The sequence below is a fragment of the Crocuta crocuta genome, unplaced genomic scaffold (assembly GCF_008692635.1).
Source record: "Crocuta crocuta isolate KB4526 unplaced genomic scaffold, BGI_CrCroc_1.0 scaffold101, whole genome shotgun sequence".
Taxonomy (NCBI): Eukaryota; Metazoa; Chordata; class Mammalia; order Carnivora; family Hyaenidae; genus Crocuta; species Crocuta crocuta.
In genome coordinates, this window is record NW_027527956.1 from 4,818,595 (window position 1) to 4,841,626 (window position 23,032).

General features: G+C 46.4%; 1 protein-coding gene across 1 annotated transcript in view; it reads left to right on the top strand.

The window, feature by feature from the left end:
* CNDP1 (carnosine dipeptidase 1) overlaps positions 1-18,840 on the top strand; it is a 41,654-nt gene extending 22,814 nt beyond the window's left edge. The window contains exons 6-12 of the mRNA XM_077752691.1: positions 1,842-2,042; positions 4,661-4,745; positions 11,181-11,341; positions 12,384-12,548; positions 13,816-13,957; positions 17,048-17,195; positions 17,391-18,840. Of these exons, the coding sequence (XP_077608817.1) occupies positions 1,842-2,042; positions 4,661-4,745; positions 11,181-11,341; positions 12,384-12,548; positions 13,816-13,957; positions 17,048-17,195; positions 17,391-17,460 (972 nt within the window). The 3' untranslated portion in view covers positions 17,461-18,840. The remainder of the gene's footprint in view (positions 1-1,841; positions 2,043-4,660; positions 4,746-11,180; positions 11,342-12,383; positions 12,549-13,815; positions 13,958-17,047; positions 17,196-17,390) is intronic.
* The last annotated feature ends 4,192 nt before the right edge of the window (positions 18,841-23,032 follow it).

The window sequence follows — 23,032 nt, forward strand, 5'->3', positions numbered from 1 at the left end:
TCCTTCCTCTCTCTCTCTCTCCCTGTTTCCTCCCTTTCTCCTTCTTTCGTTGTCTCTCTCTTTCCTTCCTTCCCTCTCTCTCTTCCTTCCTTTNTCCTTCCTTCCTTCCTCTGTGTCTGTCTCTGCCTCCTTCCTTCCTTCCTCTCTCTCTCTCTCCCTGTTTCCTCCCTTTCTCCTTCTTTCGTTGTCTCTCTCTTTCCTTCCTTCCCTCTCTCTCTTCCTTCCTTTCAAGGGAGAAAGCAGTATTTATAATAAAGTTCCTATATATAAAGGCCAAAATTTGCTTTGCTTTTTAAATTTCAACTCTGAAATGCACATTATCACAAACAAAACATGAGAAGTGTTCACTGTTTTTGGACAAATCAGTTAATCTCTCATTTACCTGACTTGCGAACTAGGAATAGTCCCCTCTACCTCAGGAATCTGGAGTGGGGGAGATGAGGTCATATGTGGGAGGGGCGCCGTGCCCCGGGCGTGAGGCCCTGTGCAGTGCGGTTTCTTCTTAGCCAGTGCCCCCCGCCCCCCTGCCGTCCCATCCTCTCTTTCTGTCTTGCTTATCGAGCGCTTTAATGCACCTCACCTCACTGGGTTATTTCACCAAGAGGCAGATCCATATTGCACAGGTAGGGAGGTGAGTGGCTGAGAGGCTGGAGCAGCTCATTTCGGGTCCCTTGGGCGTCAGTGACAGAGCAGATGCCCAAACCCGGGCCTGGCAGCCCTGTGTCCCCAACACATAGCAGCTACTGGCTTATATTGTATTAATCACGTTTTGCCAGAAAACTCTTACGCTTTCCAACTACTTCTCAGCAATTGTTTTCTAGTTAAATGTTAATAAAGAGCTTTCAAATATTAATATTTCAGAACTTCAGCTTAACTTCTTAAGACACAGAAATAAATGTACGCAAGGGATACATTTGAATAAATCGTTATCCCCAAATGCCCTTAACCATCTGAATGACCGAAGGTCACTTGATTTCTAATACATAATCCTCCACTCATCCTGCCTTTGTTAATCTTTGGTGAGTCAATCCCAGTGGCTAGAACTAATTAGAATGTTTGTGCCATCGTTTATCTGCATAGAATTACTTCTAGAGTGCTCCTGTGCGTGTTTTATGCTCCAGGAAAAGACTTTGACCTCTCCTCTTCATGTGGCTCTCAAAGATATGAAGTTATAAATTATAAAGATACAAAAAGATCAAAACCAAATGGGGGGAAGGCACATTGTAAAAATTTTAAAGGAGCTGTTCTGTGCCCTAATATTAGCTAGAGAAAACCCAAGTTCCATTTTGCTGCAAGATCAAAGCCTTTGAATAAGTTAAAAGGCAGATTGAACTCAAAGCTGAAAAATAACAGATACTTAAAATAAAAATTATCCTGAGGCTTAAACATTAGACAGTCTTTCAAAGGAAAGAGTTCTCATTTCTCATGCTCTGAATTAGGAGGACAGAAAAAAAAATTGTAATCGAGTAACCTTTCTTGAAAGGTTCCTTTTGCTGAGAAGGGGGAGGGCACCCATCTCTGTGGCAGCCCCCCCGAGCCCTGCAGTGCAGACACTGCTTTTTCTGTAGGAATTCCTTCCCCGAATCCTTTGTGGTCCACACTGAATCAGTGGGCTGTGCTGGAGGCTGTACCCTGGGCTTTCCCTTGAATTCTCCTTCTCGGTCTTAGGTACGACCCTTTGTTGTGAATGGAGCTGTTGGGTGTGTGGACAGCCCAGATGCTGAATGCGTGTAGTAATGTGTTTATGCCACATGCAGACGAATTCTGGGTCTGAAAAGATGAATGGGCATGTTGTGCCAATTTTTGACAGAGTGGTTTGTTCTGTTGCTAATCTGATTCAGGATCTCCCCGTGAATATCAAATTCATCATTGAAGGGATGGAAGAAGCCGGTTCTGTTGCCCTGGAGGAACTGGTCAGGAAAGAAAAGGACCGGTTCTTTTCCAACGTCGACTACGTCGTAATTTCAGATAACCTGTGGATCAACCAGGGGAAGCCGGCCCTCACCTACGGCACGCGAGGGAACAGCTACTTCAGGGTGGAGGTATTTGCAAGGAAGGGAGGAATCCGTCCTGGGATCTTGGAGGGAAGAGAGAAGGCTCTGGAGAGAGCCGAGTTCTGACCTGGAGGCATGGCCGGGTCACAGAGGTCATGGAGGTCTCAGGACGGGGGATTCAGGGAGCCTCCCAGACAGAGTGGTTGTGCTGAGCGCAGTTTTCTGGAAAGAAGATACAGGAGTTTGTGACTCACAGAGCCAAGAGGTTTAGGGAGCACAGCTGTGGAGTTTGGAGGTGAGAACAGCAGTGCTCGGGGTAAGGGGGCTGCCTGATGGGGCCGCGGCTGCTTAAGGAGACAGGACCTGCTCTGGGGCAGGGGGAGGAGCCCCAAGGGGTTGGGGGGCAGCTGGGAGGGAGACTGATCCCCGCATGGCTGAGGCTGGTGGGAATTCTGGCTCACACCCTGGGCAGGCTCCTTGAGTTGGAGCCTCAGTTTCCCTACCTGTAAAGAGGGCCCAGTAATCCCCACCCAGGCTTGTTGTGATCCCTGAGTACGAGGTCCAGTTTGGCTTCCTTTAACTTTTCTAGTCAGACGATAGCACTTTAGAGCCAGAAGATTCTTCCCTGGTAAATCATTAGTATTTTAGCCACTTTGTGTGTATCTTCATGTAACAGCGAGCACACTAGCCACACGTGCCTCATCCACACCTGGCCGCTGTGAGGATCAGAGGGTGCAGAAAAGATGGATACACTCATGTGTGCCTAGGCATCTGAACGGCAGCATGTACCTGCTGTTCACCAGATGTGAGGATGCTGAGTCCCAGGCGGGACAGCCTGGCTGAAATAGTTCCTGCCCTCGAGGAGTTTACTGCTGGGAGATACTGATACTTGGAGACGTGGTGTGGGATGGAGAAGCGGCGAAGTCCTTGTGGGAACCTCTCTCAGAGACTTGGCCTTGAGAAGGCATGAGATGAGATAGCATCTAGAGGGGCACAGGGTCTGAGCACCATCAGGAGGCAACAGAAAACCTCGAGGGAGCGGGGTGTTTACGAGAACAAAGGCGTGGGGTGGGGGAGGGCGGTCCTGAGCCTGCAGGTGCAGCACAGCTGTCTCGCTGTGCTGTGTCTCCGGTTCTCTGCTGAGCAGGAGGTACGTCTGCCTGCCGCCGAGGGGTGACTGGGAACTGGCCGGGAGAACAGACCAGATCATGATGAAGTGTCGGGCAGGCTCGGGAGGGAGAGTCCCCTGCCCATGCGGCTGGGTCACTGTTTGCACTTGAGCTCAGTAGCCAGGGATGGAGAAGGCCCAGGTGGGCAGGGCTGCCGCAGGGCTGAGGTCATTCCTGGCGGTGTGAGGGAGGGACTGGGGGATGACCCAGTGTACCACTGGCCACAGACAGTTTGAAGTGATGGGCGGTGCAGGGCTGAGGGGAGACAGGAGGAGAACAGGCGCAGAGATCTTGGCTGGGTCAAGGGAGGCCGTGAGCAGGTGCAGGAAGTGATAGGAGAATGAGGAGGGAGGGGAAAGCTGAGGAAGACTTTGGAGGCCCCATAGTGCTTTAGCTGGTGTGGCTGCCTCGTGACATAAAGGGTTGAAGCCTGTGACTCAATGGAAGATGCATCTGGCAGTGCTTTGAAGATGACTGGACAGCCCAGTAGGGAAGATGGAGGGAACAAGCCAGAGAGACAATTTCAATGTAACTCATTAGGAATTGGTAGCAGATTGGGCGTGGAGTGCACAGAAGTCAAAGACAACCTTAAAGTGACAGATTTACAGGACCGGGGTCTCTTTTCCTTTTGGAAATGGGTGAGCTGGTAGGGAGTAATTGTGGGAGAAGGTGTGCAATTCCCTTCCACATCTATGGAATTTCAGAAACTGGGAGCACACACCAAAGTATTATGCACCAGAAATAACCAGCATTTTTAGGTCAGGTGAGTAGGTGAAAGGTCAGACCTCCAGGGATGGTCACTTAAGGGTGTGCAGGTAGTTAATGATATCCAGGGAGGCAGTTCTTTTTTTTCTTTGAGAGAGAGAGAGAGAGAGCGAGAGAGAGCGAGTGCACAAGCGGGGGAAGGACAGAGAGATAGGGAGACACAGAATCTGAAGAAGGTTCCAGGCTCCAAACTATCAGCACAGAGCCCGGCTCGGGGCTTGAACCCACCAACCATGAGATCATGACCTTAGCTGAAGTCAGATGTTTAACCTACTGAGCCCGCCCATCCCACCGGCACCCTAGGGAGGGGTTCTTGAAATCCTGTGTGTAGAGGAAGTAGGAGCCAGGGACTGAGTTCTTGGGTGGGAGGCAGGTGGTGACTAGTGGAGACACCAATGGAATTGCAAGAAAAGGATAAAGAGAAGTTTCTGGAAGGAGGGCTGAGTGACTGGTAGGGTTGGGCTACAGAGATGCCAGCCACTTGGAGAAGGGGCTGCTGGCCTCACACAGAGCCGTGTTAGAGGAACAGTGGGGACTGAAATCAGTTTCAGAGGATTCAGGAAAGAATGGGAAATGAAGACAGGGGAAGGGTAGATGGTCCGAGTAGTGTGACCAGGAAGTACCCAACCGAGTCCTGAGGGGCAGCATGTGGGGGTGGGCCCCACCACATGAGAGCTTTTGCCAGAGCAACCAAGGGGTAAGCCCCTGCCTTCTCATTTACCTGTCTTGCAGGTGAAGTGCAGAGATCAAGATTTTCATTCAGGAACCTTTGGTGGTATCCTCCATGAACCAATGGCTGATTTGGTCGCACTTCTTGGTAATGCCTTATTTCATTTCACTTTTTAATCATTGGGGAATCTACTAGAAAAGGTTCCATTTGGCTCAGTGCATCTCTCCTCCTTTGGCTTCTAAGCCAATAGCTCTGAGTAAGGGTGGAGTCGAAGAAGAACCATACTCTTGGATTCCCCCACTTTGGCCTAATGTTTCTTAGGCTTATTGAGTCCACATTACTTTAGTTCATGGACTGAAGCTCTTCCTCACTTTGCCCCCTTTTCTTTTACTGGATATTGTGATACAACTGGCCACNTTTTCCTTTTGGAAATGGGTGAGCTGGTAGGGAGTAATTGTGGGAGAAGGTGTGCAATTCCCTTCCACATCTATGGAATTTCAGAAACTGGGAGCACACACCAAAGTATTATGCACCAGAAATAACCAGCATTTTTAGGTCAGGTGAGTAGGTGAAAGGTCAGACCTCCAGGGATGGTCACTTAAGGGTGTGCAGGTAGTTAATGATATCCAGGGAGGCAGTTCTTTCTTTTCTTTGAGAGAGAGAGAGAGAGCGAGAGAGAGCGAGTGCACAAGCGGGGGAAGGACAGAGAGATAGGGAGACACAGAATCTGAAGAAGGTTCCAGGCTCCAAACTATCAGCACAGAGCCCGGCTCGGGGCTTGAACCCACCAACCATGAGATCATGACCTTAGCTGAAGTCAGATGTTTAACCTACTGAGCCCGCCCATCCCACCGGCACCCTAGGGAGGGGTTCTTGAAATCCTGTGTGTAGAGGAAGTAGGAGCCAGGGACTGAGTTCTTGGGTGGGAGGCAGGTGGTGACTAGTGGAGACACCAATGGAATTGCAAGAAAAGGATAAAGAGAAGTTTCTGGAAGGAGGGCTGAGTGACTGGTAGGGTTGGGCTACAGAGATGCCAGCCACTTGGAGAAGGGGCTGCTGGCCTCACACAGAGCCGTGTTAGAGGAACAGTGGGGACTGAAATCAGTTTCAGAGGATTCAGGAAAGAATGGGAAATGAAGACAGGGGAAGGGTAGATGGTCCGAGTAGTGTGACCAGGAAGTACCCAACCGAGTCCTGAGGGGCAGCATGTGGGGGTGGGCCCCACCACATGAGAGCTTTTGCCAGAGCAACCAAGGGGTAAGCCCCTGCCTTCTCATTTACCTGTCTTGCAGGTGAAGTGCAGAGATCAAGATTTTCATTCAGGAACCTTTGGTGGTATCCTCCATGAACCAATGGCTGATTTGGTCGCACTTCTTGGTAATGCCTTATTTCATTTCACTTTTTAATCATTGGGGAATCTACTAGAAAAGGTTCCATTTGGCTCAGTGCATCTCTCCTCCTTTGGCTTCTAAGCCAATAGCTCTGAGTAAGGGTGGAGTCGAAGAAGAACCATACTCTTGGATTCCCCCACTTTGGCCTAATGTTTCTTAGGCTTATTGAGTCCACATTACTTTAGTTCATGGACTGAAGCTCTTCCTCACTTTGCCCCCTTTTCTTTTACTGGATATTGTGATACAACTGGCCACATTCAGGGACACTAGCAGAGAGAACCTTCTGGAGAAACATCCAGAGGTGATGCCAAATAGATCAGCACCACTTGGCTTCCTTTGTCCAGGTTGCTGTGGCCCCAAATGGCACCAAGGCTCCCATGGGTGTGCTTGTGGCTGCCTACCCCTGACCTCACAGTGTCAGGGGTACACAAGCAGAGGTTGTGTGTGTGTGTGTGTGTGTGTGTGTGTGTGTGTCTTTCCAGAGAGCCAGTTTGCCCACCTTGATCACCCTGATTCACCCCATAACTCTTGCTTACGTCCACCTGCCCAGCATCTGGTGGGTCCCAGGAGTTCAAGGAAGCTTTATATTCAGGGTCCTCACTTGGATGAGCCCCTTTTGCAGTCCTGGTGGGGACTCTGTGCTTTTGTGTTCATAACTTGGTGTTCTTTTTAAAAAAGAGGTGTTCAGGGAAGCATTAGACCCCATAGTACTTGGATCTGTCTCACTTGGCACAAAGCATTCTTTTACGCAAATTTTACCGTGTGCCTCTTTTGGACAGACATGTCCCAAAAAGCATGTCCTCTCTGGGAATCAGCCAGCAAAAGTCTCTTTTCTTTCTGGTTTGACACAGCTTCATCTGTGGCCCACGGGCTTCCCCTGGGCCTTGGCAGTCTTGAGAGGGCTCCATCAGTCCACCTGCAGCACCTGGCGGGAGGCTCCTCAGGGTGCTCAGACCATCTTGACTTGTAGAGCTCCTTGCTCCTTCGTTTCCCAAAGTAGATAATGAAATGTATCCATCGATCATCTATTATCTAGCAATGCTGTCTGTCATTTATCTACCATCTGTCTGTCCCTTCTCTTTTTTTTTTTAAGTTCATTTATTGGGGGGGGAGCAAGCCCATGAGCATGGGAGGGGCAGAGAGAAAGAGAGAATCCTAAGCAGGCTCCACACTGTCAGTGCAGAGCCCGATGTGGAGCTTGAACTAATGAACTGTGAGATCATGACCTGCGCTGAAATCAAGAGTCAGACGCTTAACTGACTGAGCCACCCAGGCACCCCTGTTCTTTCTGTCTCTTTATCTATCATCTATCTATTCCTTTATGACCTTCTACTTTTCCTAAAATATAACTCTTGGGCAATATTTCACATGCTTGAAAATCTCAGAATAATCCATTTTCTTTTGAAGTTTTTATTTATTTTTTTATTTAAAATTTAAAAAAAAATGTTTTATTTATTTCTGAGAGAGAGAGAGACAGCATGAGCAGGGGAGGGTCAGAGAGAGGGGGAGATACAGAATCTGAATCAGGCTCCAGGCTCTGAGCTGGCAGTCAGCACAGAGCCCGACATGGGGCTCAAACCCACGAACCGTGAGATCATGACCTGAACCAAAGTCGGATGCTCAACCGACTGAGCCACCCAGGCGACCCTCTTTTAAAGTTTTTAAGTTTCCAGAATAATTCACATAGGATGCAACTTAATAGTTTTGGGGGAAAAAAAGAGTTAATTTTCTGTTTTACCAGAGCCAATTTTCTTTTCCTTAGGAACAACATCACAAATCTTTATGGTACATTTCAATCTCCCCCAATCAGGATTGCTGCATTACATCCTCTTAGACTGTGTGGTTTCACCCAGGCATAGAATTCCATTTAGTCCTACAAATGCATATGACTCTGCTAAGAAGAATCAGATCAGGGTCATGAACAGAATGAAAAGCACATGCTTTCACTTTCTCTTATTTTTAAGACCAATCAAATAATCCATAATGAAGTGACTCTGGATTGGGTCTTCTCTATGGCTTTCATATGCTTTGTAGAAAGACCTAAGGGACATACGGTTGAGCTGCAGCACTGATCAGATGACAAGCAGGGATTTTGCCTCCTGACCCTGACAGCGCCTTGGCTGCTGCGCTCTCCCTGAAGGCCGCTGCACGTAGGATGTCAGGGAGAGCAGGTTCTGTGGGGTCCTCCCCCTCCAGATGGGCAGGTGCCCTACGCGTTAGTCAGGTGCTGCTGTGTGATCTCTCTGTCCTAGTTCCTCGTCTGTATGATCCCGATAACCATGAGTGCTAATGAGTCACACACATTTATTGAGTGCCAACTGTATACACAGAGTCCCCACCAGGGGCACACAGGGAAACAGGTAAGTTCCCCTCTTCGAAGAGGCTTAGGCTGGGGTATGTATGGGAGGTGGGAGACGGTGGTGGTGGACATACTCAGTCTGCTCAGAGCCCTCCGCTCCTGGGTCTTCCTCTGTGGACATTCTACCTCCCTGCCTTCACCTCAAAGCCACAAAGCTGGGAGATCACCGGGGCCGGGGCGCTTTTATAAAGCACCAGCTACCCCGCAGTGTTAAAACGGTAGATTCCAAGGGGACTCCTGGGGATCGAGGATTACTTGTTTGCAGTTCTCAAAGGCGCCACCCTCTGCCTCCCCTGCGTTTCCAGACTGGGCTCCTGGTTGAGGCCGTAGTGGCTGCAGAAATGACATCACATTCAGAGGATCATGATTTCAAGAGGGAAGCGAGGAGGGGCGGGGATGAACTTCTTCACAAACATCCTGTTGCATGCGAGCGCGTTCAGTGTTGGAGAACTGGGCGAAGAAGTAGTGAGAGCACGCCGTGTGGAGCAGAAGCATGAACGGCACACGTGGCATCTTCCCACCAGCCGGTCCCGTAGGGGTGGTGCCCTTGGTGCCTGGAGGGCACCGTGTGTGCTGAGCAGCCCCTCTCTCCCCCCAAAGCAAACCTCCCTGCTGGTGGGTGGAAGGGCAGGGAGCCGAGGACACCACACGGGCGTGTGTCCGCCGCGCTCTCTGCGGCCAGCAGCTGGGAGGCTGCTCCGCCCAATATTCGAATCGGTACCCATGCCAGGCCGGGCCGGTTCTGCCCAAGTGCAGTGAGCGTGTGGCAAGGCCCCTGCTCATGTCACAGCCTGATTTGCTAAGGACCCCTGACTGCCATCCCCATGGTGACGCCTGGCAAGGCTGGCTGAAATAACAGGAAAAATGTCCCAGTTCAGTGTCCTGCGTGGACAGCGAGCCTCCTGGCTGCTCGAGTAGCTCAGGGTTTTACTGTTTTAACCTTGACAGTTCAAACACTCCTCTCTTCTCACATCGAGGCTGTGGCTGTCGCGTCCCACGCAGCCTCACGGGCTCGCCGCCTGCTCTTTGTCCCACGTGGTTCGCCCCCTTCACAGCTCTTTGCTTGTGGACCCACAGGTCTTCCTTTACCTTGTGTCTTTCCAGCCGCATTATGGACGGGGTCTGTCTTTCATTCGCTTTTGTAGTCCGGTCCTTGCACACGGGAGTGTCAGCAGAACTTTAGGGACGTGGCACCGAAGGGAAGATGCAGGGAGTGTGTTACTGGTGGTGCTTGTAAGTGTGGTTTAGATTTTGGTGAGGGTGCAGGGGGTGGACTGCAAATCAGTGATGGCCGGTCCCCATCACCTGGGACCGAACGTGGTTTTGGGCTTGAATTTTACTAATGGGTTTGCATCATTCATTGAACACATACTTTGTGGGGCTAAATGCGCAACATAACGCAGTACTGCAGGGAGGTGCGTACATGGATAGCAGTCTGCAATACCATCCCCAAAGTGTGGTTGTGGAAGTTTGGGTGAGGCATGGAGGGGGCCAGGAGAGGGGCTAGGGAGGATGTGGTCAAAAACCAGAACAGTGAAGGCTTCCCCTCTCACTTTGCTGCCTTGGTGCTCTTAACGCTTGGAGTTTTGCTTTCGAGGGTCATCTCAAAGTGCTGGGACACCCATTAAGTATAGGCTGGGCCTGTAGGTTTTGGTAGCGTATTTATCTTGGGTTCCATTGTGCCCACAGCGAGCCAGATCACCTGCTGGTCTGCTCATGCAGGGACACACTTGTCACTCAGCCTGTGTCGTCGGAGATGACACCATTGCTGATGGAAGCAGGGTCTTTACATACCATCAATGTCCCCAGCAATCATCTGGTGCCTTGAACATAGCAGGTGTCCTATAACTACGGGGACAGAGCAGAGCTCACAGAGCCTCCGGCCCTGAGCTTTGTAAGTGTCAGCTTTACCAGGAAGATTTGAAAATACAGTGTTTCACAGTAGTTTTTCTGCCATAGTCAAGTTACGATCTCACTAAGAATGTGGGGCATATTTTTTATGAAGTGTCTTTACTTGAATAAAAGTCTCCATGTGGATTGAAGAGGGATTTAGATGTCCTGGATATGTTTGTCGCCATTTCTATTAGTCTGCTTGCTACTTTGGGAAGTATTTTTTCAACGTAGTGAACAGTGTTTTACTAAGTCTACTTCCTCCGTAGATACTCGTTGGTGTTTTCCCCTATTCCTATTAATCTCAAACTTTTTCATAAATAGCAGACTAGTATATCGGCTTATTCACTATGAAGGCATTTGTGGTCATCATGTATGCCTCATAGACTTGATCTCAAGGGTATTCTACTTTTCTGAAGATCAGTACTTATATATTATGTATTATATATATAATATACTTACGTATATATTTTATTATGGTACGTGTAGGAGAGAGACACTGAGAATGATGATTTTCAGTTCGTCAGGAATGCTGTGTAGACATATACATACATATTTAAGTTTTTTAATAATGAACGCTTATCATTGTTTAACTCAGGATAAATTAAAATTTAAGGAAAAAGCCTTGTTTTTGACACAGAAGGTACAATCGACAACTTGTGTCATGCAGGTTAAGTCCTACCCGGTTACATGTACGCAGACCCGTGAGTTTCCATCCCTGCACTGACGAGGTAGAGAGTAAAATGCGTCTGGCTCAGGCCGAGTCAGCCTGGAGACCGGCTCTGTTCTCCAGCTGTCTGTCTGGAGATGTGAGTGCTGGGGGGCCAGGGCCCGTCACAGGCCCGCTGCGGCTGCAGGAGTCACCTGTGGCCCGGCGCTGGGGCCAGAACCTTGGCGCACTCGTAAGTCTCTCGGGCTCTGTTGCCTGTGTGTACCTTGCAGGCAGCCTGGTGGACTCGTCTGGCCATATCCTGATCCCTGGAATCTATGACCAAGTGGCTCCTCTTACCGAAGAGGAGAGAAAAATGTACAAAGCCATTGATCTGGACCTGGAAGAATACCGGACTAGCAGCCACGTGAAGAAGTTTTTGTTTGACACCAAGGTATGCTCACAAGGTGATGGCTGAGCTGAAGGACGAAAGACAGCACCAAGTCGCCCTCTCCCGGCTCCTGATTCACTGTGTGCTGCTAATCCGCACAGCTCAGAGCTGGAAGCAGGTGTTGATTCTGAGGCAGATTTTCACTCTCGCAGCAGCCACTTACTTCCCTCAGGTCTAACCCACCAGAGCTGTAGGTGGGGCCTTCCTAGCACTGGCCTCAGGCACGCGACCTTGGGGCAGTCGCCCATCTCACAGACATGCGTTTCCAAACCAGTTTATTAGACTCAATGCGTTCAGCTGTCTGTGCTTCCTGTCTGCCTAAAGATTGAGAAGCGTCTGATTGTTCCAGATCCAAGGCCCCCAGTTGTCATTTTAATAGACAAGATCAAGAGCTGTGGGGGCTAATCTGTGAGTTGCAACATCGCTGCCTCAGTGTAAGTAAACCAGAGCCCAAAGCATTCATTTCTGGCAAATTTGGATGTTTTCTTTCCCCTCGTCCTTCTTGCCTGCTCTGGTGTGTGGGCTGTGGCTGGTTGGGGGACCTGCCAGAAGAAGGGGAGTCCCGTTGAACAGACACAGTGGAGTTTGTTATCGTGAGGCGTATATCTCTTCCCTCAGACCAGCTGGGCCTTGGCCACGGTGGGAAGGAAAACTGGCTCAACCATCCGCAGAGTCCTTTGAAGCCTTCTGAAAAAGAAAATGCTTTTTACTACACGACTTATCATCGAAATGATTGGGGGCAGAAGTTTATAATTAAGCCCCAAATTCTGAAAGGGCCCCTTTGCCATCTATTAACTTGAGAGCGCGGGCAACGAAGGGCCTTCGTCGGCAGAGCGGCTTGGTCAGGCAGAGGCAGCACAGTGTCTCAGGTCTAGAGGGCAAAGTCCACTAGTTTTTTAGTTCAGACATATCTCAGGAAGGCGATAATTAACTTGTCACAAACAGTGCTGGAGATGCACAGAGATGGGTGATACAAGCAACACAGTTCAAAACAATTTTACTCGAACATTCTTTTATTTAGTAAAACGATTTTATTTTAATGCAGGAGGAAATTCTCATGCACCTGTGGAGATACCCATCGCTGTCAATCCATGGGATCGAGGGCGCGTTTGATGAGCCTGGAGCTAAAACCGTCATCCCTGGCCGAGTTATCGGAAAGTTTTCAATCCGTCTGGTCCCTCACATGGATACGTCTGTGGTGGAAAAACAGGTGACAGATGCGCATGGTTCTCGCTCCAGTGCCACTTCTGAGGGCCGCCTCCCACGGCTTAGTGGGCTATTCAGTTGTTGGCACTGACGGATCATTTTTTCCCAACATAAAAGGGATTGGAACACATGTCAAGAAACCAATATAATTTTTGTTTGGTAAAATCTCTTTCCGTAATTCTATGCAATTACAGTAGTCAGACAAATAACCATTTGGGGCTGGAGTGATGGGAAATATTTTTACATTAAACAGTTGACATAAAGGCGAGATTAGTTTACACACAGATGGAGAAGCTGATTGACTACAGCCGGATGGAGCCGAAACGCTCAAGCCCGTAGGTGGTTTGCCCTCGGTGTCTGAGATCAGTACTCTGAAAGCCGCCGTTTTAATGACAGTGTTATCTGGAAGGAGTAAAAGCCAAATTATCAACCTATCCTCAGTTTACCTCCAGTTCAACAGAAAGGAGGCTCTGGGTAAATGGGCTCCAGGAAAACCTCATCCCAGCTCTACCTCATTGACCTCTTTTATAGTTTTCCTAGCGCTAATTACATCCCCAAACACCCGCCTGTCCAGGCTCCATCCCTGTTTTCCCCCTCTCCCCTTCCCTTTTTGGACACACCGTTTCTCTTTCTCCAGAGGTAGGAACCCCAGGAGTGCAGGCCCCTCCCCCTCTGGCTCACAGCTGTGTTCTCAGCACCGAGGACAGTTCCTGCCACCGGACAGGCCGTCAACAGATAATTTGTTGAAGCAATGAATGGGAGGGATGTTTCAGAGTATGGAGGTTTCCTCGGGACGATTTCTATTGTAGCAACTGGAATGGAGCCCAGGGGACAGAGAAGGACTCTGACAAAACACTCTTTTATAGCTTAGTTTGGAATCGCCCCCACTGTTCAGAAATTTCCAAATGCATAATGTTCCCAAAAATAGCCACTAAGGTACTGACAGGTCCGAAAGGAGGGATCATCACATCCAGAAGCTCTATTGTTTCCTAATTACCAACATTCATGATACCCAAGTGTCAGAAGTCTGACTCTGTGGTCAGGATGGGGCGGGCGCAGGGCTGAGGACTGGGGGCTCCACAGGTAGAAGGGGCCTGAGACACGGGTTTCTGTAACCACTGAAGCTCTCCGTCCCCAAGGCCCCTCTGCAAGAGTGAAGGCAAAATCACAGCACTTGAATTTGTCAGGTTGGGATGAAAGACGCCTGTATAGTCACTGCAGGCGAGAATAACTTGACATGTTCTCTTACAAATGGAAATGTTCCTTTTCAGGTGAAGCAGCATCTCGAATATATATTCTCCAAAAGAAATAGCTCCAACCAGATGGCTGTTTCTATGACGCTAGGACTACAGCCGTGGATGGCAAATATTAAAGATAATCAGTATCTTGCGGCAAAAAGAGCCATCAAAACAGGTTAGACTTGCGATATCGCGAGTTGCCAGTTTACCATGGGACCAGGTGTGGTGCCTGGTGGGACAGTGGAGACGACAGCATATTTAAAACTTGACTTTGGCCTTCCTTTCCATCTAGGCTAGGTTACTGAGTGCCAAGTATGCACAGGGCTGCTCCTCACACACACTATCTCCCCGCCTTCCCAACAGCCTTCCCTGGTTCACGAAGCAAGTCTGCAGGACATTAAGGAATTTGCTGAGGAGCACTCAGCTGGATGTGGCAAGGCTGGAAGCCTGAGCTTTGGGCAAAATGATGGACTTGAGAGCCTCTGATACTTATGGAAGTGATGGCCAACATATAAAAATGTCCTTTAAAGGGAACAGCTGAATTTTTGTGAAAGTAAAGGAACCCTGCAGTTAAAAATGAGGAAAGAGCTAAAATTTAATGGAGCGAGCAAGCTTACACTGGGCCACCCTGTGGGGATTTTCTCTTCTTTTTTAAAAAAATTAAGTTAATTTATTTTGAGACAGAGGGAGAGAGAGAGAGATATCATGAGCAGGGGAGGGGCAGAGAGAGGGAGAGAGAATCCCAAGCAATGCAGATCCTGTCATGGGGCTCGATCTCATGAACTGTGAGATCATGACCCGAGCCGAAATCAAGAGTTGGATGCCTAACTGACTGAGCCGCCCCGGCACCCTGGGATTTGCTCTTCTTGGTCACAGGGAGGAGTGAGTTTTCATGGCCTTAGGCCAGCATGAGGTGGGGAATGGGAAGCGAGACCCACTGCATGAAGGCAGGACCAATCCAGGCTCTTACTAGAGGGGTTTAGCCATGGGCCCATCCTCACAATGTTTGGGTATTCAAATTCTACTCTCTGTGAGGTCTAGTTCTGATGCAAACAGCCCCAAGGCAGGCCATGTGGGACTTCCAGAGAGTTGCTTCCTGGGGATGAGCTCATTCTACAAAATTACCAAACACATAAGCTCAGTTCCAGACTCTAAAACCAGTGGTCTCTTTACAGTGCCACTCTGCTTGTCCAGGGGTAGAGAAGGAAGCATGGCTTTACTTGGAATTTCCTCAGTGGTGCCTGTTTTGAAGGCACATCCTTTCAAGCCCTGGGCTGGATCATGTGGTTGGTGAGCATGGGACAGGTGTCTGCACCCTGGCTGCCTAGTCAGGGAGAAGGAATACCCAGTCTCTTTGGGTTCTGCAGCAGCGAGGCAACACTGCCCACAAATGCAAAGTAGGGGACTCTCTGAAAAGTAGGGGGATTTTCAGGGTCTCCCCAAAAGCCAAGTGAGAAAACACTGACATGTGTTTATATGGACCTCTGGGTGTTATATTGTGGGTGAGACCTCAGGCCACATCCCACAGGAGTCAGAGCTGAGCTGGAATTGGAAGTTTAGGCCACCTGGGAGCAGTAACACTTTTTACCAGGGTTATCCGTACCAAGAACAGGGACATTAAAAATTTAGAGGCAGGAGGGCACCAGAGTGGTTCAGTTGGTTAGTGGTTAGGCATCCAACTCTTGATTTCATCTCATGATTGTGAGTTTGAGCCCCGCGTCCGGCTCCGTACTAGACATGGAGCCTGCTTGGGAGTCTCTCTCTCACTCTCCCTCTGCCTCTCTCTCTTTCAAAATAAATAAATAAAATTAAGGTCAGTTCTGCTTTCACCACCGTTTATTTAAAACATAGTTGTCCACACAATCATCCCTGCTGCTCCAGCTGTAGCAGTGTTTTATCAGTAAACTGTGGAAGTCAAGAAAAGAGAAAGAAAAGTTAGAAAAGTAAGTGCAATGCCAGCTGAAGAGAGATGTGGGATTGAAATGTTAAGGTAAGCAGTAAAGACCGGAAATACTCTTGCAGGAATGCATAAGGCATTTGCATGGTTTATCGTGTGTACAACCAGTTCTAGCAAAGTACATCATCTGTATTCATGTTCACACCTTGCTCTGTGGGTAAAGAACAGGTGGCAGGTTATCTTTGCGTCTTTATTTTGCATTTCCCCTCCATCACTGGCATCTTGTTCCCTAGCTGAGAAGGTTTCAACTCATCTTTCTAGACCCTAGGGTATCCACTGAAATGACTCGATGGGCCACCTTGACAGCTGAGCACAGATACCGCAACATTCAGGTGATGGTTGAATACAGCTATTCATGTATATATTGCTTACAAAACCAAAGAAGTCCCGCCTTCCAAATATTTAATTCATGAAGCAACCACGAAAGTAGGTACATTGTCTTGAAATACTCTTGCCAGAAATACATGACCTCTTCCAATCATGAGAAAATGTTAGACAAACCCAGACGAGGTTACAAAACAACTGATCAGTAATCTTCAAGAGGGTCAAGGTCATGGAAGAGGAGGGAAGACCAAGGAACTGCCACAGACCAGAGGAGAGTAGGGAGCGGTTGGGATTCTACATTGGATCCTGGATAGAAAAAGGGAAAGCTTGGTGAACTCCAAGGAGGTCTGAATTGAGTTAATATTATTCCAATATTAATTTCTTATCCTTTATAATTGTACAATCATTACTGATATAAGATGTTAACATTACAGAAAGAAAAGTGAGGAACATATGGGAACACTGTACTATTTTTGCAACTTTTCTATAAAATTTACAATTCAAAATAAAAATTTTATTTAAAAAGTTCTTTTAATGTTTATTCATTTTTGAGAGACAGAAAGAGAGAGAGATGGGAGGGAGAGTGGGGGAGGGGCAGAGAGAGAGGAGAGAGGGAATCTGAAGCAGGCTCTGAGCCACCAGCAGAGAGCCCAGTCTGGGGCTTGAACTCACGAACTGTGAGATCATGACCTGAGCTGAAGTTGGATGCTCAGCGGACTGAGCCGCCCAGGTGCCCCTAAAAAGTTTTTTCTTTCCAAGTAGGTAATTATAAAGAAGGCAACAATGGTTTTCTTCTTGACTCTATTGACTACTTTAGAATATAAACTGCATGATATCAAGAAGCTTACTTAACCCAGGCACGAAATTTAATGGTTAAATAACAAAGAAAAAGAAAAAAGAGAAAGTAAACACTACATTTGAGAAGATCGGTAGGGGTAGTCTTGTCATTATTTTATTCACATGCCTTCCTTCCCTGTGTTTCAGTGTTTGGAACAGAGCCAGACATGACCCGGGATGGCTCAACCATACCGATTGCCAGAATATTCCAGGATATCATCCAGAAGAGTGTGATGATGCTCCCGCTGGGTGCTGTTGATGATGGGGAGCATGCTCAGAATGAGAAAATCAACAGGTTAGCTGACTCCGGGGGGCGGGGGGGCTGGGGGGGCGGTCCCTCACCATACAAACGTCTCCACATGGTAACCTCCTGCCGCTACATACTTGATTTTGAATTTCCATCACCAAACCTTCCTGTTTACGTTGTAGGCTGCTTTCCCCTGTCATTCACCTGGAAATAAGTGTTTCTCTTTGTTTCTCCTTTTGTTAGGTGGAACTACATAGAGGGATCCAAGTTATTTGCTGCCTTTTTCCTAGAGATGGCTAAGCTGCATTCCTAAAGACAGGGACCTTCCAGCTTGGAGCTGACCTACTGACAGATACCCTCCCCTGCTGCTCTGGATAGGAGTAGAATCTGAATATCCAGAGAACCTCAGTCCAGGAAATAATGTTTTCCCTCGTACTTAAAATGTCTTTGGACATTTGGGCCAGTGATAAAATATTTTATAGGTGCAGACATTGGAAATGGTATACCACCCAGTGGCACATCTCTCTGAAGTCACAGCTACCTGCGACATCTCCCTACGTCCAGCTGTAGGAGGCCCGGGAGTGGACTCACTCTTTCCTTGCATCACACGGACAGTTCTTCCATTAGACCCTCTGGGCACTTGGAGGGGCCTGATCACTCCAGTGTGCCTTTAGGTCCTGGGGGTGCTCATGACATACTCATTCCATGTTTATATCACCCTTGCTTTTACCACACATTCCTTTTACTCGTACAACTGTTGGTCCCACCACTGGCTACCATGATTTCTCTGTGGGTTCATTTCTAGAGGGGTAACTAAAGCGCGACGCCCTCTTAACCTTTTGCTTCCCCTTCGTTTATTTTGCCTTGTTGCTTGGAAAGTTCTGAAACAGAAACGGTTAGTAGTTGTATCCCTATGCCGTTTGGGATTCCCTTTGTGAAGATGAGTACTTTTCTTTCTTTTCTTTTTTTTTTTTTTAAATATTTTTATTTATTTCTAGGAGAGAGAGAGAGACAGCATGAGCAGGGGAGGGTCAGAGAGAGAGGGAGACACAGACTCCAAAACAGGCTCCAGGCTCTGAGCTGGCAGTCAGCACAGAGCCCGACGCGGGGCTCGAACCCACGCACTGCGAGATCATGACCTAAGCGAAAGTCAGACGTTTAACCGACCAAGCCACCCAGGCGCCCCAAAGATGAGTACTTTTCTACTTCAAGGCTCTTCACCTTTTCTGGAATTGATGCCAACCGACCACCCCTCCTGCACCCTCTTCTTTCTTCCTACCCCATCCTCCCAAACCACAGCAGAATCAATCCTGATAGAAGTTCCCTCACCCCGTTGGAATTTTACTCAGTGACTACATCCAAATTGCTCAAAGCTTTTAATAGCATCCGTTTTAGATAGAGAACGAATCTAATCAGCCCTGACATCAGTAACACATTCTAAATTTAAAGCCATCAGCTAATGCTGCATTTAGTAATCATTTTAGTTAACCATCTTGTTTGCCTTGATTGCATTTGATGGTGTAAACAAACAAACAAGAAGAATGTAATTTTTCTACAGTTGAGTGTATACAAACAAATCAATTCAGTCTTTATAAATTCATTATTTAAATCACATTAATGGAGAAGAATTTAAGAGTTTATTAAGAATGTTTCTCTTAGGATTCCAAATAAAATCAAAGCATAATACATTTAATCTTTGTGGGTTCTTGAAATATCAGTTTTAAAATTTGCGGTATCATATCTAAAAGGCTGCACCACAGGCCAATGATTCAGCTTCTCATCACAGAAATGGGACCTAAATGAGGTATCAGCTTCGTGGGGGCATCCACGAATGATCTACTTTTCTTCTGATGCTGGTGAACATCAATTTCTGTTCATTGAGTATTGACAGGTGTTTGATCTGCTTTATTGTTAAGCTTGGTTCATGCCTGCCAGATTATGTTGAATCATGTGACGTTTTGGATTTTGCAGGGCTTATCTGATGTATTTGGCAGAGTTCCCAAGAACTAAATGCAAGAGGTTTAGGACACCAATTTATATTCTTAAAAGGGTGTTCATATTAGTCAATTAACAAAAGCTGGCTGTAAAGTAAATTCAAGTACTTCTGAGCAATGTAACATCACTCAGCGTACCGGCCTGGGAACCTGTGTGAGTGTGCATCGCACGGTGCAGCAACCTCTTCAGTGACACCTGTTCTCTGCACTTGCAGCTGGAGGAGGGCAGTGGGCCAAGGGCACGCAGAGGGCGTGAAGTGGGCCTCTTCTCCCTCCACATGCTCACCCCACTACATCCTCTGTCAGCCTATTAGCAGGATGCCTGGGACTCCCAGCACAGCTCCCCCCAGCCACCTCTTCTGAGAACTGGACCCCCACTCCCCCTGCATATTTCGTATTTCATGAAACTTGACTCATCCAAAATGGAAACTCTTGTCCATCCTCCCAAACCTGTTTCCCCTGATTTGGTACATGGACTGTTGGAATCCTAAGTCTTCTTTGAAACTTCTATTTCAAATCCAATTCAGTATTAAAACCAGCTGACTCCATTTTTCAATAGTAACCACTTCCTTCCATTTCCACTGTTGTGTCCAATGGCCTGAAAGCCAAATCCTGTGTAACTGTTGCTTGCTCATTGCAGAAGCCCTTACCCAATCTCTTTGCCTACATGGCAGCCCTCTCCTATGTATGTCACACTGCAGTGTGTGTGTCCCTGTGGCGTGCACTGCACATAGAAGATGCTCAGTATTGCTTGCTGAAATCTTCCTTTTAATTTTGCAGCTGCATTTTTGCAGTGCCTTCTGGTAGGCCTGCTGTCTCCTGCTTGGACTTGTATCTTTATGGATATAAAGATAAATATCCCTATATATAAATCTATGCTGGGCAGCACTTGTGTCTTCACAAGGATCATGCCCTCACTCAGAGGCCACAGAACAGCAACCTGTGGCTCCAGGCTCCATTCACTCTGTTTCATGTGGCCTTTGAAATGTCCTACGTACTTCGAAATTGGATGCCAGCATTTCAAAATCAGTAGACTGATGCACACAAATTATTTCCCTTGAGCAACTACAAGATTGGGCAACACTGGTCAGCTGCTCCCACAGGCTGATGAGCCAGTGGAGCTGAGAGGTTGTGCTAAGCACAGTGGCTGGCCCATAATTTGTGCTCAACACATTTCTTATAAGTGGAAAAAGGAAGAAGTTCACAAAAGAAGATAATGCTATTCAATTTGGTTTCTCACACACTTTCACTTTGTAACATCCACATTCTATTTTCTAGAGCTCGTAACACTCATGAAAGCTAATCTTCCTCTTAACTACATTGAAAAGAGCTTTCCTCTTTAGGAAGCAAGCTCTGGGAGGAAGAGGCTGGGTTGGGTATATTCTATATTTTGCTCAGCCATCCAAAAGCTCAAACAATTGATGAAGTATAAAGAGAAAAACGGAAGATTTTTGGAAGCAAAGTGATGTATTCTTTCTTTCCCAGCATGATGTGGAAGAGGACAGATGGTAGGTGTAATAACTATAATTTGTTAACAGTTATGATAAGTAAATAAATACTTCTGAGCTTTTTTAGCTTGAGTAGACTGAAGAGAAAAAAGTTTATATTACATGGAAAAATTTTATTTAAAAACATTATGCTAGTATAATTTCTTATCCAGAATGAAAAAAGATGTCAGAAAAATTATGCCTTTGAATATGATAGAAAACGTGAAGTTTGAAATCATCTCACCTCCCACATTGAAATTCACCAAAACAGCATTCAAAGGGAATGTAGATTTAAAATTCTAGTGTGGGTGGTTAAGTGTTCGTAGCACATTATTACTGTTATTGTAGGCAGGCATTTGAATGTAATGGCAGTACATGTTAACTTAAAGGGAATTAGAACTTTAAATGTCACTGTTAAATTCATCTGCAAAAAATGATTAGTCACCAAAAATGACCAATGCTTTCTTTCAAATTTTGAATAATTAGAATCAAATAAGAGACTATCTAAACTTCATTTAAAACTCACTCGAAGAGCCAGAAGGCAGAGCCCAGGGTTACTACATTAGCACACAGTAAGGGAGGGAGGTTCTGGAAAGAAGAGTCACAACGGGAAAAGGCCAGATTCTGCATACTCTGCCTAAATTGCCAGATGACCTCTAAACTATGCATATGTGAGGCAGATTCAAGCATCCCAGCTAAGGCGGAGGGAACTGAATGAGATTTCAGTTTTACCACAAGAGAGACAAACTATGGAGTACAAATACATCCAGAATAACTAACGGCCTATTAAAGCTCTATCGACCACAAACAACATCTTCAGAGGAAAATAACTACATTAGGTAAATGTCTAGAAAACAACCCAAAATTACTAGACACTTAAGAAGCAGGAAAACATGACTCCCAGTCAAGAGAAAAAAAAATGAATGGTGCTTAATCCCCAAATGATTGATGTATTGGAATTAGCAGACAAAATGTCAAAGCAGGTCTTACAGCTTTGCTCAAAGACATAAAAGAAAATATGCTTTCGATAAGTAAACAAATAGGAAATCTCATCAAAGAAATAGAAATGGTGAGACAACTGAATAGAAATTTTAGAAATAAAAGGTGCAATATCTGAAATAAAAAAAATCATTAATAGTTTTAACAGATAATTGGAGACAACAGAAGAATCAGGGAACACAGAAAATAGATTGATAGAAATTATTCAATCTGAAGAACTGAGAGAAAAAAAGCATGAAAACAACATAAAAGGACAAAGCCTCACTGAGTTGTATGTAATATCAAGAGGTGTATATATATTTGATTGGAGTTCAGGAGAAAAAGACAATGGGGAAGAAAAATATTTGGAGAAATAATGGCCCCCAATTTTCCAAACTTGGTAAATAATAACCTTACAAATTTAAAAGCTCAGAAAATACCAAGCAGGTTAAGTATGAAGGAAATCCTGGCTAGGCAGATTATAATCAAACTATTAGAAGCCAAAAATAAAAATTTGAAAGTAGCCAGAGAAAAATGACAAATTACATATAGGGAAACATAAATGAGAGGAAAGTTCTGAATGATCTTTGCTCCATCAGAAACAAATGAAGGCCAGAAGATATAGAAAGATATCTTTAATAAACATCTCTTGTGGGCAGCACATGGGGATAAGATAGTCTTTTTTATCTATTATGGCAATTCTTTTTAATGGAGTAGTCACTAACACATTATTTAATTATTAATATAGTTAATTATTAATAGTGAGATTAAGGTCTCCCACTTTGCTATGTTTTCTGCACTTCACATCTAACTCTCATCTGTAACTTTTTGGAAATCCCCTTAAATTATGTAATAAAGGAGGACAATAAAAAATAGGTATAAAAATAAGGTTTGATGATTACATTTTTATTTTTTTATTATTTTTAAAATATTTTTATTTATTTCCAGGAGAGAGAGAGAGAGAGAGACAGCGTGAGCAGGGGAGGGTCAGAGAGAGAGGGAGTCACGGACTCTGAAACAGGCTCCAGGCTCTGAGCTGGCAGTCAGCACAGAGCCCGACGCGGGGCTCGAACCCACGAACCGCGAGATCATGACCTAAGCGAAAGTCGGACGCTTAACCGACTAAGCCACCCGGGCGCCCCTCTTGTTTTTTTTTTAATTAAAAAAATTCACAAACTTACACGAGGAGAATGAGGTCCAATGTAGGTCACGTTATGACGTAAAAGTCTGTTCCAGCAAAATAATGGATGAAAGTGATGAGGAACTCACTTTATTTCAGTGCTCAAGGGTGAAAGAGAACATGTTTACTAAATCTCCAAGGTCAGACAGGTCTTACTAAAGACCAATCGCCCCAAGCCCCACAGACGTGTAATCCACATGAATTGCACTACCTACTGCTGCCATTCAGAGACGTATCACCATGTCA